The 13,660-nt window shown below is 46.9% G+C and overlaps 1 protein-coding gene across 3 annotated transcripts in view; it reads left to right on the forward strand.

The window, feature by feature from the left end:
* The window catches only part of FZD3 (frizzled class receptor 3), a 158,645-nt gene that overhangs the window by 70,938 nt on the left and 74,047 nt on the right, over window positions 1-13,660 (forward strand). For all 3 annotated transcript variants that reach the window (XM_068280059.1, XM_068280060.1, XM_068280061.1), the window contains exon 3: window positions 8,096-8,292. In XM_068280059.1, coding sequence (XP_068136160.1) covers window positions 8,096-8,292 — 197 coding nt within the window. The remainder of the gene's footprint in view (window positions 1-8,095; window positions 8,293-13,660) is intronic.

A 13,660-nucleotide genomic window follows, 5' to 3' on the forward strand; every position in this document is an offset into this window, starting at 1 on the left:
GCATTGAGATGAACGCTCGCATTCATTGCAGTTCAGGATGTGGTGCATCCCAGTGGTAAACAACATTCACTGATGCTGGCAGCCATAAGTTTAAACTGGCCGGCCACATGCGCTTCGGATTTGGATGCGATTTTTACGCGTGCTTTCTGGTTTTTTTTTCCTACATTTTTCTTCTCGTGTTGCTAGCATCCAGTGACCATCAGAATTGCAATTTACAGCGTAAAAGAAGCTTCAGACTAGTGGTTCAAATGTAAATCCATAATCCATAAGTCTGTTTAAAGTGTACTTTAATTGCATCCATGAAGGGTAACTCACTCAGTGCATATAGGCAGCCATTTTCTTGGTATATGTCATGTGCTGCGACTTTTTTTTAATCTTTAAAAAAAAAAAAAAAAAACCCCTATCAAATAATAATAAAATGTCTATAGAATTTTAAGCGGTTAACTTATGTGCGATCAGAACTACGTGAAATTTTTCTTTGAACTGCTGTGCACTCTTCGTTTTACATTTTGTGAAAAAAACAGATTAAACATTTTCTCTGGGCTGCCATGATGTTTCCGAGCAGATGTGGGGGAAGAGCCGTTCAGCAGACAGGACTCCTCTAACCCCCGCAGTGTGGCTCCATGCTTGTCCCACGCCCCGTCTCCAGAGTTCACTGACTGCTCATATACCTGAACCACTCTCGCCCTCCCAAATCTCAGTCCTGTGATCCGTCCACCTGCAGGCAGCTCACTCAAGGTAGTACAGACCAGCACCTAAATATTCTAAAAACATCACATCTACTTTAACCACTTGAGGACCACAGTGGTAAACCCCCCTAAAGACCAGGCTGTATTCTTCATAATTGGCCACTGCAGCTTTAAGGCCAAGCTGCTTGGCCGCACAACACAGACCCCCCCCCCCCCCTTTTCTCCCCACCAACAGAGCTCTCTGCTGGTGGGGTCTGATCACCCCCTTGTGTTTATTTGTTTTATAAATATTTTTGTTCATATTTTCGTGATTTTTTTTTTTTTTTTCTTTTTAGAAATTCCCTCCCTCCCCCCAGCTGGCCAATCACGCGATCGGCTGTCATAGGCTTCTGCCTATGAGAGCCGATCGCTCTCTTGTCCCCCAGGGGGGCAGTCGTGTCATACGGCTGTCCCCAGTGCAGCGCTGCTGCTGATCGCAGCGCTGCACTATGTAAATAGATGGCGATCACGCTGTCAAACAGTCTCCCGAGCGGCAATAGCCGCTTGGAGACTGAAGAAGGGGCGGAGCTCCGCCCCCGAGAAGGAGATGTGCGCGATCTCCTTCAGTAGCCGGCTTCAGGACCTGACGCCAATTGGCGTTAGGCGGTCCTGGGGCTGCCGGCGCGGCCACGCCCATCGGCGTGGAGCAGTCGTCAGGTAGTTAAACTAGCGAGAGAGAAATCGTAACCATGAATTGAACTTCATGCCAATCAGTAGCAGACACCCCCTTTCCCATGAGAAATCTGTTTGGCTGATATAGTGGTGAAACCCCTCCCACAGTGTGATGTCAGCGTCTCACAGCACTGAGGTACTGATATCACACAGTAGGAGCCTTGTTGCATTGTGGAAAATAACAGCTGTTTACAACTGCCAAAAATGCAAGCAACATCTCATTCCAGTGACATCACCTGCCAGCAGTAAAAATGTCACCATGTGATAAATGTCAGAATGTAAATCAGGGAGAGGAAAGTTTTTTTTACAATTGGCAAACACTGACTAAATCATGTATACATAATTATTGTAAAGATTAAGCACTTTTTTATTACATTATTTTCACTGGAATTCCTCTTTAAAAGCTGTATAAATAAGGTGCATAAAGATTCACAACGGTCAGTTGCATAACTCACGCAGTATGAGTGTGAGGCCATTTTTGCACCACAACGTCAAAAACAGCCTTCGGATATCACCGCCGCAATGCGTGGTAATCTCACTTCTGGCTGCAAGCCAAGCAAGAGGCTCTCTAGAGCCCACCTCCTGTGGCATAAATAGGAAGTGCATTATCAAAACCCGCTTCCGTACATGCACCATGCAAATGCGAGCGGTGAGCAGTTTGAAATATCTGTGACGCCATAGACTTACGTGACTTCTGGTCGCCGTGGGTCGATGCCAATAATGTTGTTGTGGTAAATTCAAATCTTCTGGCGCATCGCACCACGGTAGGTATTCAAGGTATTATTATTATTTATTGTATTTATAAAGCGCCAACATATTATGCAGCGCTGGACATTAGTTTAGGTTACAGACAATATTTAGTGGTGACATACAGCAAAATGACAATACCTGAATACAAGAAAGACCAGGTCATGCAGCACAGTATGAGTACAAGGTAGTGCTTAGTCACTGGAGGGGAGCGTGGAGATTAGGCAAGTTAGGTTCACTTAACCCCTTTGCCGTTCCAATTCTGATGGCAAGGGGGCGGCGCAGCACTTTTTACATTTTTATTTTTTTTAAATCAAATAGCGAGCCCAGAGCTCGCTACATGATAGCCGCTGACAAGCTGCATCCCCCTACCTACTTCGATCGCCGCCGGCGATCTTTGCAAGCAGAAAATCCCGTTCAGAACGGGATTTCCTGCTGGGCTTCCCCCGTCGCCATGACGACGGGGCGGGATGACGTCACAGACGTCATGGACGTCGGGACGTCAGTACGTCAGAGGGAATCCCGATCCACCCCTCAGCGCTGCCTGGTACTGATTGGCCAGGCTGCGCAAGGGGTCTGGAGGGGGGGGGGAGGCATTGCGGTGCGGCGGGTAGCTGCGAATCGGCGGCGAGCGGCGGCGATCGAAATATAATATATATATATTAAAAAAAAATATGCAAATCGGCTCAGCGGGGCCTGAGAAATCCTCCTGCGCAGGTTACCCCGAGCTGAGCTCGGGATAACCGGCAAGGAGGTTAAGGTATCTTACATTTTCATTGCCTTAGCGTTACCCTGCGGTAAAAAAAGGGTAACACACTGCAATTAAAAGGCCCTAGTGTAGAAAGGGCCCGAACTGCAATAGAGATAGACCTTACTACAAAGCCTGCGCGCAGCGAGTTAGAATAATATGATCAGTTACAATGCAGCGCTGTGACAAAACACAATGGGGTGTCCATGGGCCTCAGACCTTGCTCAACGTGTCACAGGGAGTCACAGACCAAAGTAGGAGGTTCATCAAGCCTTCAATGCAATCACATCCATACACATACAATCTGATCCGGCATTGCCCGGGTATGTATTTGGCTGGTGTTGGCTCTGCCCACCTTTTCTAACCCTAACACACAATTACTCAATTATTCAATGTCCTAGTTTGTGAGCTTTGCGGTCTCTACATTAAAAAGAAACATATCTAATGTGGCTCCACCCCCTTTTCTGAATTTGAACCCCAGTCACCCAATGACCAACTGTACCAGGTTTGAGGCTTGTGCCATTAACAGTGCAAGAATGGTAGCAATGAAATATAATGGGTGAATTTTGATTGGCTTTTGTAGGCTCCACGCACTTTTCTGAATATTAATCCCAGTCACCCAGTGTAAGAATGGCTGCAGTTTACTTTTTCCCAGTGAAATTTGTATTTCTCTCTGCCCACTTTTTGGTTATGGGGATAAAAAGTATCCTATATGTTGTTCCAGGTAATGTACTGTGTGTGTCCCAAATTTCATTTAAATCCGTTCAGCCATTGTTGCGTGATCGAGTAACAACCTCCAAACATCCAAACTCTCACATTTCTAATATTAGTGAGATTCAATCTGTGATATAGCAAAACAAGAAAGCGTTCTTGTTTTGCTCTATCACCGCGTGAATATGGAAATAAATTGTCAAAAATGTTTCCTATAAGGGTCGAGTCCAGATCGGATTGTATGTGTGTGGACATGAATGCAGTACTGTGAACAGGCCCATAGTCTTGTATGGGAAGTGAGTTGACATGCAGAATTATTCTGCAATGCAACTGATGCACTGTGAATGGGCCTAAAAGTGGGAATCCTGAATAATTTACTGAATTCTACTATATGTCACTACAGGGCCTCTTTAAAACCAATTTACCATCATATATCCCAAAATTGGAGGCAGATCTACACCTTGAACACGGATGTCAGATTGCATTTAAAGAGAGTCTGAAGCCTTATAAAAATAATCTTTTTATTACACATTTATCTTTAGTAGTATCAGCGTGCTAAAACGCAGTATTACCGCGGCAGAACAATATCATTAAACCCTCCAAATCCCCGGGGCAAAATGTGGGGAGAGCTTCCTTGTAGAGGCAGAGCTATATGCTGTAGCTCTGCCTCTACTCTCATCAATCCCCGCTGATCGCCGCCTCTTCCCGCCCCTTTCAGTCTTCTTGGAGTGAGAGGGGCGGGGAGAGGTGGCAATCAGCGGGGATTGACGCTAATGGAGGCAGAGCTACAGCGCTAAACTCTGCCTCCCCGGGCAAAAAAATCTAAGCTTTTGCCCGGTGGATTTGGGGGGGTTAATGACATCGTTCTGCCACGGGAATGCGGCATTTTAGCACTGCTAATAGTGCTAAAGATAAATGTCTAATAAAAAGATGAGGCTACAGATGCCCTTTAATACTTTGCCCATGTCAAGCAGGCAGTGTGGGCATACTAACTGTTGGAGGCAGGGCCGGTTCAAGTAACAATTGGGCCCTAGGGCAAAATTAGCCTGGGGGCCCCCAACAGACACCCACCGACCAAAAAGCGTCATTAGAGGCAGGGCCGGCCTGCTCATGAGGCGGGGTGAAACTTTTGCCTCAGGCGGCAAATTTCCAGGGGCGGCACCCGCCCGTCCGTGGGTGCGGGGAGCCGGCCCGCCGAGCTGGAGGGGTAGCTGGCAGGACGGGGGTATTGGGCCAGCGGCGGGGAGGGGGGTCAGACCCCCCCTCCCTCGCCTGGGTCCCCCGTCCTCCGCTCCCCTCCAGCCTAAATAGAAGCAGCCGTATGTGTAAGAGGCACGGGCAGGGAGACACTCACCTCCTCCTCGCTCCAGCGTGCGCTCCACTGACATCACTTCCTGCAGGACACTGCAGGAAGTGACGTCAGTGGAGCGCACGCTGGGAAGAGGTGAGTGTCCTCCCCGCCCGTGCCTCTTACACATACGGCTGCTTCTATTTAGGCTGGAGGGGAGCGGAGGACGGGGGACCCAGGCGAGGGGGGGGGGGGGTCCGACCCCCCTCCCCGCCGCTGGCCCAATACCCCCGTCCTGCCAGCTACCCCTCCAGCTCGGCGGCCCCCCAGAGCGGCTGACCCCCCCCCCCCCCCGAGGGGGGGGGAGGGGCGGCGGTGACAATTTTTTAAAAATTTGCCTCAGGCGGCAAAAAGTCTAGGGCCGGCCCTGATTAGAGGCCCTTTGTTGCAGCCAAATTTCCCTCCTGGGCCCCTGAGCTGGCTGCTGACCCTCCCCCAATCACCTCCCAACTTAACAGGCTCTGCAGAGTCCCTGGGGAGCAACAGCTAAGATGGGGGAGGGACACCTTCGGGGCCCCTACAGGCTCTGGGGCAATTGCCCATTTTTTCCTATGGTAGCTCCGGCCCTGGTTGGAGGTGGGATTCTTGGACTCTTTATCTTCTCCGCTTGGCCACATCTCTCTGCCCTGTGCAGCCATCTGCTCAGCTGGAGAAAGCACACCAGCAGATGCCTGGCTGCCCTGAGTTTATGCTGCCTGTAGTTTTGTCTTGCGTATTGTTTTTCCTGCACGCTTTGTTTTAACTGCTAACGTAGCGTGACGTGTTTTACTTTTCCTCCTGAGCCCAGTATGTGGCTGTAAGCCGATATCCATAGAGGTAGCTATGTGCAGAACGGGAATGTGACAAAGTTTCAAAGATAAATTCCGGGATCACACAACCCAAATGACACCATTCATTAAAGAAAACAAGAGATGATGAAATAAGCAGCTTTTATACTTACCTGGGGCTTCTTCCAGCCTCATGTTGGCCGTAGACTCCATCGCCATTCTCCTGGGCCCCTCTGTTCCTATGCGGTGTCCCCCGGTATATAGCTTAGTTGCAGCCAGTTGTGGTTAACCGTGCATGCGCGCCTGTGATGTGCTCCTGTTGCTGAGAGCATTCTGTGCCTGCAACAGCTAGTACTATGCAAGTGCAGATCGGCCCGGGCCACGGGAGTGCAACAGGGGTGCGCAGCCGGGCTGTGCATGCGCGGTGAACCACGACTGGCCATGACTGAGCTATATACCGGGGGACACAGCGGAGGAATGGAGGGGCTCAGAAGAACGGCGATGAAGCCCACCATGGCCAGCATGGGGTTAGAAGAAGAGCCAGGTAAGTATGAAAGCTGCTTATTTCATCATCTCTGGTACACTTTAAAGGATACCCGAACTGACATGTGACATGATGAGATAGACATGGGTATGTACAGTGCCTAGCACACAAAGAACTATGCTGTGTTCCTTTTTTTCTTTCTCTGCCTGAAAGAGTTAAATATCAGGTATGTAAGTGGCTGACTCAGTCCTGACTCAGACAGGAAGTGACTACAGAGTGACCCTCACTGATAAGAAATTCCTCTTTTTATCTCTTTCTTGCTCTCAGAATCCATTTTCTTCTAGTAAAGTGTTTTATAGTTGGAATTTCTTATCAGTGAGGGTCACACTGTAGTCACTTCCTGTCTGAGTCAGGACTGAGTCAGCCACTTACATACCTGATATTTAACTCTTTCAGGCAGAGAAAGAAAAAAAGGAACACAGCATAGTTATTTGTGTGCTAGGCACTGTACATACACATGTCTATCTCATCATGTCACATGTCAGTTCGGGTATCCTTTAACCACTTCTGTGCCAGGGGGTGGTTTTGCTGATCGGTGCTGCGTGGGCTCTCCAGCCCGCAGCACCGAGCAGCCAGGGTGATCAGACTTCCCCCCCCCCCCTTTTTTCCCCACTAGGGGGATGTCCTGCTGGGGGGTCTGATCGCCGCCGGCTGCTTGCGCTTGCGGGGGCTCTCTTCAAAGCCCCCCTCCGCTGCGCTTCCTGGCCTCCTTCCCCTTCCCTCCCTCCCCATATGAGCGGCGCGGGACGGAATTCCGTCCTGCGCCTGATAGGATAGGCTTCTGCCTATCAGATGCCGGTGATCCCCGGCCAATCAGAGGCCGGGGATCGCCGATCTCCGTTACGGTGCTGCTGCGCAGCAGCGCCGTATACATGTAAACACCGGGGAAGATCTTCCCCGTGTGTTTACATTTACCCTGCAAGCCGCGATCGGCGGCTCGCAGGGTGTTCACGGAGACACGCTCCGTGAACTGACATGGAACGGCCGCTCGTATGAGCGGCCGTTTCCATGCAATCCACTTCAGGATTCAGGGGCGTAGTTAAGCGTACGCCGAATCCTGAAGTGGTTAAAGAGAACCAGAGACAAAGAACCCTCATGTATTTTACCATATATATCAGTGGGAACATGATGGTAAACACCTACTCTGCTATTTGTTTCATTCTTCACTGCTAAATCTGCCTGTTAACAGCCCTGATAAGAATCCCTGACTGAGCATTCAGTCTAGCTTTGCCCCGCATGATTATAGCTCAGAGCATTCAGTGCTATGTATCCTCCTAGCAGGGAAGCAGAGCTGCTGCTGATCCTCTGCCTCTAATACTATTAGCCATAGCCCCTGAACAAGCATGCAGCAGATCAAGTGTTTCAGACTTTAAGGTCAGATCTGACAAGACTAGCTGCATGCTTGTTTCTGGTGTTATTCAGATACTACTGCAGAGAAATAGACCAGCAGGGCTGACAGGCAATTGGTATTGATTAAAAGGAAACAAATATGGCAGCCTCCGTATACCTCTTACCTCAATTCCCCTTTAAAGGGACATAAATATGGCAGCCTCCACATATAGTACCTCTCCCTACAGTTTTAAAGCAAGTTGCACTTTAAAGCAAGTTGAGGTTCGTGAGGAGATCGCTGTATCGTTCAAGGTCAATTAGTCTATAAATGATTTAGCCGTCCCGATTCCGTTACTGGTTTACACATGAAAGCTGGAAGTTTAAACCAGTTTAGCATTCCCTTTGTTCCCGGGGTTATGAATTAACAGTGAACAGTTAATATCCAATGCTTCCTAAATGTGAACATTAACTAATCCGTGTCATTTTTTTATTTATTTACAGCCTTTCCATCCTATGGTGAATCTGGAATGTTCGCGAGACTTTCGGCCCTTCCTGTGCGCGCTCTACGCGCCGGTGTGCATGGAGTACGGCCGGGTCACGCTGCCGTGCCGCAGACTGTGCCAGCGGGCCTACAACCAGTGCTACAAACTCATGGATATGTTTGGTGTGGCCTGGCCTGAGGAGATGGAATGCAGCCGGTAATGTAACGCTATTTCTATTTGGCAGACCACCGTGTAGCGGCCCAGGGCTGTGGAGTCGGTACAGAAATCTTCCAACTCCGACTCCTCAGTTTATGAAACCACCGACTCCGACTCCTGGTACCCAAAATTGCTCCGATTCCTTAGTCTAATACTTACTAGGGCTGTGTATTTGGTACAAATCATCCTCAGTTTATAAAACCTCCAACTCTGACTCCAGGTACCCCAAAATTGTTCCAATTCCTCGACTCCAACTCCACAGCCCTGCGTAGAGCTAAACGGGGCCAGTTCTAGTAACCATTGGGGATTCAGGTAAAATGAACCCAGGCAATCGTAAAAATAAAAAAACCCTCATAATTGTATTGTGTATGGTTAGCATTAGGTCGGTTTCAAAATAGCTACCTGCGTTTTGGTTGCGGTTCGATCAGATAATTTTTTGGTAGCAAACCAAAATATTAGTGAGGCTGTCTAGCGCTCACTTCCTGTGGCCAAAATACGAATTGAAAGGAAGTGTATTGAAAAAAATACGCTTCTATGCATGCGTAACACGAAACACGAAACTTTTAAAATACTGTATATTCTGTCGAATAAGACTACTTTTTAACCCTTGTAAACCTTCTGAAAAGTCAGAGGTCGTCTTATACGCCGGGTGTCATTGATGCCGGGTGATACGCCCCATCCTGTTACCGCCTTTCAGATCTCGCTGCTGAGGACTGTAGTGAAGCGGCGAAGGCACATATGTGTGAGATCTGAGAGGCAGAGAAGGAGGTACATAGGATACAAGGGTGGGGCCAGATGGGTGAAAGAGGCGTGGTTTATGGGCACAGCACAATCTATTCTTCCATACCGCTCTGATAAACAGGGAGACAAGGAGAGCTGACCAATCCACTTAGGGAGAGGGAGAGTTGAACAATCCAACCAGTCAATCGCCTATATATGGTTACATACTGGGTACCACATACAGTACAACACCAGTATCTGTTCATCCATAGCACCAGTATATGATTATTTTTTTTTAAATTTCATTTGGTGTGCGTTGGAAGAGGGATAGTCTTATACAGCGAGTATATCCCGAACTTTATTTTTTAACTGGAAAAGTTGGTGGTCATCTTATACCCCGAAATATACAGTATCTGCAACGCCATTGACTTCTGGTCAACGCATGTCGCTGTTGCTTTTGCATCAAATTGGATACTTCCAGCGCATCACATCAGGTAGGAAAGGTTCCATAGCCTTTCATTGCTTTAGTGTTACCCTGCAGAGGCTGATGGTGTAATGGTTAAGGGCTCTGCCTCTGACACAGGAGACCAGGGTTCGAATCTCGGCTCTGCCTGTTCAGTAAGCCAGCACTAATTCAGTAGGAGACCTTTGGCAAGTCTCCCTTACACTGCTAGAGCGCGCCCTAGTGGCTGCTGCTCTGCTCTGGCGCTTTGAGTCCGCAAGGAGAAAAGCGCAATATAAATGTTATTTGTCTTGTCTTGTCATAAAACGGATAGCGCAATGCAATAAAAACTCTCTAGTGTGAAAGAGGCCTGAGGGGCTATGGGCGGAAACATAATTTGCATTTGCACAACTTTGTGCTACTAGTAGCTGCGGTGGTACTATCCTTATTGGACTAGATTTTAGCTGAAAACTTGCCTAGTTATAATAATTAAAATCTGCCAGGGATGACTGCCAAAACATTGTCGCCCAATCAAAATTTCAATAGATTTTTGGCCAAAATTAATCAAAACTATCGACCTGCCATGCTGCAAAGATGTTGCTCGAAAAGGGTGTCCATGAATTGTAAAAATATAGAAAAAAGGGTTCCTGGCGACCATGACAGTTAGGCCCCATTTATATTTTTAAGTTAAAGAGAACCTGAACTGAAAATAAAAAGTCAAAATAACCATACACAGGTCATACTTGCGACCGTTTTAGTCTACTCCTCAATCTCTTTCTCCTCTCCTGCGTCCCATTTGTCGACTGTGATCAATGGAATTCTCCATTCTCCATTTTAAAAATGGCCTTTACCCCATAACAGCTTCCCAGTCAGCACACTGCTAAACTGTAACATCACCCACTTGAACCATAGGGAAACATGGACTAATGTCCATGGACTAATGTACCTTGCACATTCACTTGTAACTGACAGCAACTGATATATTTCAGTTTTGACAAAATCTTGTCAGAACTGGAAGGGATCACTGTAACAAGAAAATGGTGAGCTTTTGAGAGAAACTGATGGAGAGGTAAGTATGTAATATTCATTTGCAGCTACACCATGTGTTTATTTTAAATAATTTTACTCGCTTCAGGTTCCCTTTAAGGTTCCCTTTAATCAGTTGCTCTCAGTGGCATAGCAATAGGGGTTGCAGAGGTAGCAACCGCATCGGGGACCTTGGGTCAGAGGGGGCCCCCTCTCAAGCACAATATTAGCTCTCAATTGACCCTGTGTTGGTAATAATCACTTCTGTAGATACTTTGAATAGTGGTAATCATTAACAAGCTGTTTCCCATCCCCTACTTGCACCTCTGACACTGTAGCTGCCATTGGCAGGTTTTGGTGCGCCGTATCAATTGTTATGTATAGAGTGCTTGGGGGCCCCATGTAAAACTTGCACCGGGACCCATAGCTTCTTAGCTATGCCACTGGTTGCTCTCAGTTATAACTGAAAGTTGTACACACTCCAATGAGTTCTGGGTCACCATGAGCTTGCTGGTTAGTCTATAACTGAAAGGACAACTGATTTTTAAAGTAATATCCATGTTTCCCAATGGCTCAGTTCACACTATATGCGTTTTAACTAAAAGATTATTCATAATGCACTGCTATGGAGAAGTACTAACTGATTAAGTGTAAATGGGCCCTAAGTCTGCATACAAATTGAGCATATTGGAAGTCTTGATCGGTCAGTAGCAGTGGGCGCAGGCACAGAAAACCTGACGGCCGCTTTGCTCCGTCCGGCGCTTCTTCCGAGGCTGTACTCAGAAGGGGGATGTCTGGTGCACAGCGGTAGGGGCGTTGCATTTCCCAATGGACCCCTTGCTGGTCCCCCGCATATGTATTGTGTACACCTCCCCAGGTTCACCTATCCGCTGCTGCATCTCCTCTGGTGTCCCAAGTCTTTCTTACATCATCACCAGGCGCCTGTATCACATGACCTAACGACATGTACGAGGTAATGCTTGGGTCACAGGGTACAGCTGCCCCTGGCGGAGAAAAAGAGAAGATTTGGGACACTGGAGGGGGTGCGGCGGCAAATAGTTCACGGGGGAAAGGGGGTACACATTACATGGAGCAGACCTGGGGGCCCAGTAATCGGTTGTACTAACATGAACGATTACCAATAGATGCTGAAATCTATTGGATATCTGTGCAGTGTATGAACAGCCAATAGATCCCACTCTGATCAGATTTGGATCTATCTGGTGGTTGATCTGTGTGGCCGACGAGTACTATATTGCCACCTTAATAATGATAATAATGTGGATCAGGGAGGGAGTCCACCTGGCAGTGTGTGGTTCATGTTGTGCAGTGACAGGGCCTCTTTCCGAGGAGACCACATGCTCAGTGACATGAGAGGCTGAGCTGCAGACAGCTGAGAACATTCTGTTGCCATAAATTTAGCCAGAGGGGAAAGGTCACAACAGCAACTATCTCCTTTTAGTGCCTCGGAAACTAAATACTTTCTGTCATGCTGCTAAAATATACTCTGTGTTTTGGGAAAGAACTGAAAAATAGCAGATAAAAAACTCATGAAATCTTTATGGGTTACCAAATGCCCAAACACACTGGTCCAGTTATTGAATGACCGAGTGTCGAATCATTACATCATGGGAATATTTTACCTAAAAAGCTGTGATCAGGAATTCAAGGTATTTGGGATGGTGAAAATAGCTGCTTGGGGATCTGACAGGTATAAGTGAGCACTGGATACTTCTGTGTTTTTTTGTAATCTGCTGTGGATTTAAGGCACTGACATCTTCTGCAGCACTTTACATAATAAAATGGCCTCAATTCACTAAGATCATGCTGGAGATAATAAGGCAAGAGAAAACGTACCACCACACAGTTGCCCATATGCAATTCACTTTTTCACCTGAGTTTTCTCCCTAGTGATATTTTCAGAACGTGTCATAAAATGCATTTTAAGCCACCAGCAAGCAAGAAAATACTAAGAATAAGTTTGATAGTACTTTTTCACCAACTTTTGGGTACTTTTTTAATTGTAAAATGCTGAAAAGTTAGTTTAAAGAGAAGATGAAAATTATCTCCTAGGAGATAACTCAGGTGAAATAGTTAATTGCATATAGGCCAGTGAGAGAGTTATCTTACCTCTTCATTCCTTAAGTTACCTCCTCTGTAGTTATTTTCACACGCAGTTAATAAACAGCCTGTATTTAACTCTGGAGTTATTTTAAGGATTGAAGAGTTAACTTAAAGACAGAAGAGTTAACTTTAGGTTTGCCTGAAGTAAAATGGTTTCCTGAATACGACATGCCTCATCACCATGGTGACAACTCTAGAAACGTTATTAAATACAGGCAATAAGCTTAGTGAATTGAGGCCATAGTCATGTCACTGACTGTCCTCAGAGGAGCCACAATCTAATATCTATCATAGTCATAGCCTTATGTCCTAGCAAATTATTATTTACTAGTAAAAAGGCCCGCCCGTTAAAAAAACGGGCGCTAGGTCACAGCCGCTACCCCCCGCAATGCGCACATACGCGTCCCGCTTGCTCGTTCCCCACCACTGTCTGAAGTATAGGCACTCAGGGAGCTGCTTGGTTGGCAGTTGGAAAAAGCTGTTATTTCCCATAATGCAATGAGAACCTCTGTGAACCACACACAGCAAACTGTCAGATCCGGCCCTGCGTTCTAACTGCCCTGGTTGTGCACATGCTCAGTACAAAAAAGCCAGGGACACACAACCATTCAGTTGATGACGCAGGGACACTTGCATTTTATTGTATAGGATGTATTTACATAGCACTGACATCTTCTGCAGCACTTTACAGAGTACATAGTCATGTTACTGACTGTCCTCACAGGAGCTTACAATAAAATCCTACCATAGTCCTATAGCCCAATGTCCTACCTTATTATTATTATTAGTATTATTATTATGTATTTATATAGCACTGACATCTTCTACAGCACATTACAGAGAGCATAGTCATTTCACCGACTGTCCAAAGAGGAGCCACAATCTCATCCGTATCATAGTCATAGCCAGGGCCGGGCCGAGGCATAGGCTGGAGAGGCTCCAGCCTCAGGGCGCAGTGTAGGAGGGGGCGCACAATTCATTCTGCTGTCATTCCTAATTGTGTTTGAAGCAGAAAGAAATAAGAAAAGGAGATACATGGAAGTGACTACAAGACAG

Source organism: Hyperolius riggenbachi, chromosome 4, assembly GCF_040937935.1.
Source record: "Hyperolius riggenbachi isolate aHypRig1 chromosome 4, aHypRig1.pri, whole genome shotgun sequence".
NCBI classification, from domain to species: Eukaryota; Metazoa; Chordata; class Amphibia; order Anura; family Hyperoliidae; genus Hyperolius; species Hyperolius riggenbachi.